General features: G+C 41.6%; 1 protein-coding gene across 1 annotated transcript; it reads right to left on the bottom strand.

Moving 5' to 3' along the window:
• Nucleotides 1–578: 578 nt before the first annotated feature.
• LOC132013248 (coronin-1C-like) lies at nucleotides 579–2,335 on the bottom strand. Its single transcript, XM_059392947.1, is given in 5 exon segments — nucleotides 579–738; nucleotides 741–1,090; nucleotides 1,093–1,307; nucleotides 1,507–1,747; nucleotides 1,750–2,335. Coding segments are annotated over 5 exon segments (1,440 nt in total). The 5' UTR covers nucleotides 2,321–2,335; the 3' UTR covers nucleotides 579–675.
• Between the last annotated feature and the right edge of the window lie 1,146 nt (nucleotides 2,336–3,481).

The following is a 3,481-nucleotide window of genomic DNA, read 5'->3' on the forward strand; positions in this document are numbered from 1 at the left end:
CGTGATTTTTCAAGACTTCCTTCTGTAGTCATGAGGATGACCAGGTTTGTGCTGCAAACGAGCCAGCACCATGTGGCTACTGCTCTGATTGTTCTCAGATGAATGTGTATACAAAATAATATCTTCATTTAGTTTATAAACATACACAGTGCTGTCCCTTTCAAATTAAGATAAACACACACACACACACACACACACACAAATACTGCAAAGTAGCAAAATACAAGGCGGAAAAAAAGCTACTTTTGGTTTCGGCGACATTAAAAAATATATATATAAAAAGCAATGTGGCATTGGTCCCTGTTTATTAAAAAAAAAAAAAAAAGGTACTTGGGCACGACACTGAATCAGAATTGGTTGGTTTTCTAAAATTCAGAGTATCTGGGATTTTAAAAGTGGCACTTTTGTCTTTTAAAAGTTCGACAAGTCATAGAACACTTAAAACATCAAAAAAGCTTTCTGATAAAAAGCTCAGCTTTTAAATCACATTTTGTTTCTGCAAATTTGGGAGACGAATTGAGTTCTGACTGGAATGTGGCCTATCGCTGGTTGACAAATGTGACACGGAATGTCTCCGAATGGCAGTGCCTCCCTTTCGCCCTCCCTGGGACCACGCCAACAACCCGCTACCAAGCACAAGTTCCTGCTCCCATTTTGGGGGTTAGGGGTGGACCTTCAGGCTGCGATCTTCACCATCTGCTGTCCTAACTTGGAAATGTGCTCATCTTGATTGCAGATACTGTGTCTTTTATAGATTTGATCTCTTTTAAAATCTCATCCAGCTTGGCTTCGTTTTGCACACTAGCCGTGTCTGGGGTTTTCTTGGGGACACTGATCAGGTCGCACTTCTTATTTGCAGTGGGCTTGCTATCCAGAATGTTCTTCTTGACCACCTTGAGATCCCGGTTTTTGCCAGGAATGTATCCATGCTTTAAGGAGATGAGGACTGGATCTGCATTTCTCCCCTCAAACCACTCCTCTGCCTCCAGTGCTGCTTCAGGCCCTGCTGTGTCAGGATACAGGTCATCTTGGAAAAGGTCAGACTTCCTGGGAATAGTCATGATAATAGGCTCACACTTCCACTCATGAGTTTGAAGAATCTGGCAATCTCACATTTGTTAACATCGAGTCCCCTCTTGGGCATGTAGCCCATCCCTCTGTGAGGCTCCTTGCTGCTGAATGTGTTGAGGTAGTGGACATATGGGGATTCATCTGTGATCTCAAAATAGCGGATACTGTCGTCACCCGTTCCACATAAGTAAATGATACTGGTGTCGGGGTCATAGAAGGGCAGCAATACCCCATTGCTAGTGTCCATTTCTTTTTTTTTTTTTTTTTTTTAAAGATTTTATTTATTTACTTGAGGGAGAGACAGTGAGAGAGAGCATGAATGAGGAGAAGGTCAGAGAGAGAAGCGGACTCCCCATGGAGCTGGGAGTCCAACGCGGGACTCGATCCGGGGACTCCAGGATCATGACCCGAGCCGAAGGCAGTCGTCCAACCAACTGAGCCACCCAGGCGTCCCTGCTAGTGTCCATTTCTTGAAGAGCAATTGGTTCCTGCATATTTTTCGGGTTCCAGAGAGCCAGCTGCCGCTCACTCATGCGGCTGAAACCAGTGGTGAAGACATTCCCGTCTGCCAGAAAGATGGCTCTCATGGGTCTTGCTCCTTCATGTGCTTTCTCCTTCTCAGCAACGATCTCTTGTCTCCTAGGATCGATTACTCTCACTTTCTTGTCTTTGGAACTGTGCAGATCAGACCGCCATTCCGGTCCCAGCTCATGTTGTAAATCATATCTAAATGCATATCATCCAAGTTTATAAGGACTTCCCCTGTCCCCACATTCCAGATGATGATGGCATTATCACAGTCTGCACTAAGAAGGACATTGTGGGCAGTCGGATGCCAGGCCACGATGCCAACTCTCTTCCAGTGGTCTTCTAAAATCACCACAGGTCCAGTCAGGGAAAGGATAAGTCCATTTTCTGGGATCTGCCACACCATCACCGTGCAGTCTTCTGAGTCACTGGCAATGACCTGATCGTTATGTGGGCACCAGTCTATGTTGAGCACCAGTCCTGTGTGGCCACATAATGTAGGGTAGGATTTGTCGATTCGACCAGTCTTGTGCAAAGGGAGCACAAGGAACGCTCCTCCCCCACTCGCTTCTATGATAATGGCAACAAATCTGGGATTGACAGTGCAAAAGGAACTATCCCAGGTCACTCGAGAAACCTGGATGTCATCATAACACAGGTTGTTTTTTACCGCTTGTCCAAATACAGGCCGAAACTTGCTCTGTCTTATCACTCGCCTCATTGTATCGGGGCCAAGATGCCTGAGGCGCCGCCGCCGCCACCGAAGTCCCCTGGCAAAACCTTTTTTACTGTGTTTTGTTAACTAAGAAATTCTGTTTCATAAGCAGCCTGTGTAGTAGGGTAGTTAATATTGAAGAAAGTGTCCAGCTTTCATGGATATTTATCTGAATGAAAATGTGACCGCAGCTAATCTTATGTTTTCCCTCAAACTTTCTCATCATTAATGTTCATCTTCTCAGCATATCTGTTTATCTAATTTCTGAGGCCAAATAACTTGTGATGTCCTTAAATTAGATTTATTTTGCAACCCTTACCCAAACCACCAGGGAATTCTGTTAGAATGGGTTTTGTCTTTCTTTGTCCTACTTATCTCACTTAGCATAATGCCCTCACGGTCCATCTATGTTGTCACAAATTGCAGGGTTTTCTTTTTTCTCATGACTGAATAATAATGCGTTTTATGTATAGATTCCACATCTCCTTTACCCATTCATCTATTAATGGCCACTTAGGTTGTATCTGTATATTGATTATTATGATTAGTGCCACAATGAACATGGTAGTCTTACAATTGCTCTTCTAGTTTAGGAGCTTAATTATTATTAATCTGAAAAAAAAATGAATTTTACTGATGGTTACTGTGATATTATTAATAAGACTAAGCAATTCCCACTGATAAATAGGTTCCTAGAAGCCCCCCACCCCCACCTTAAAAATAGGATTTGCCTTTAAGACATATTCCCACCTTCTATGGGTGGATAGCCTAGACTGACAATTTGCCTTTTTGTAATATTTTCCTCAGATGCTTTGGATAAGTTTCTCCCACTTAAAAGCAAATAAACAAACAAACAAACTTGTATTCTTTGGATGAAGTTACTTTATAGAGTTAATATAGTTCAGCTCAACCTTCACTCAAATCAATTTTTTAGTATATGAAAAATATAGAGAGACTGACATTAGCTTTATTATTCTTGTCAATCTTGGACTACTGACCGCAATTAGTCTTTTTCAAATCACAGATAGCTTTTACTAACATAATTATAAAACACCTTACTAGTAGTAAAACTAGTGACAGTTTTATTTCATTCACTAAAATTCATTCCAATTAGCAAATACAATAATATAACTCAGTATTATACTCAGAACTAATATTTTTTTTTTT

The sequence above is a fragment of the Mustela nigripes genome, chromosome 3 (genome assembly GCF_022355385.1).
Source record: "Mustela nigripes isolate SB6536 chromosome 3, MUSNIG.SB6536, whole genome shotgun sequence".
NCBI lineage: Eukaryota > Metazoa > Chordata > Mammalia > Carnivora > Mustelidae > Mustela > Mustela nigripes.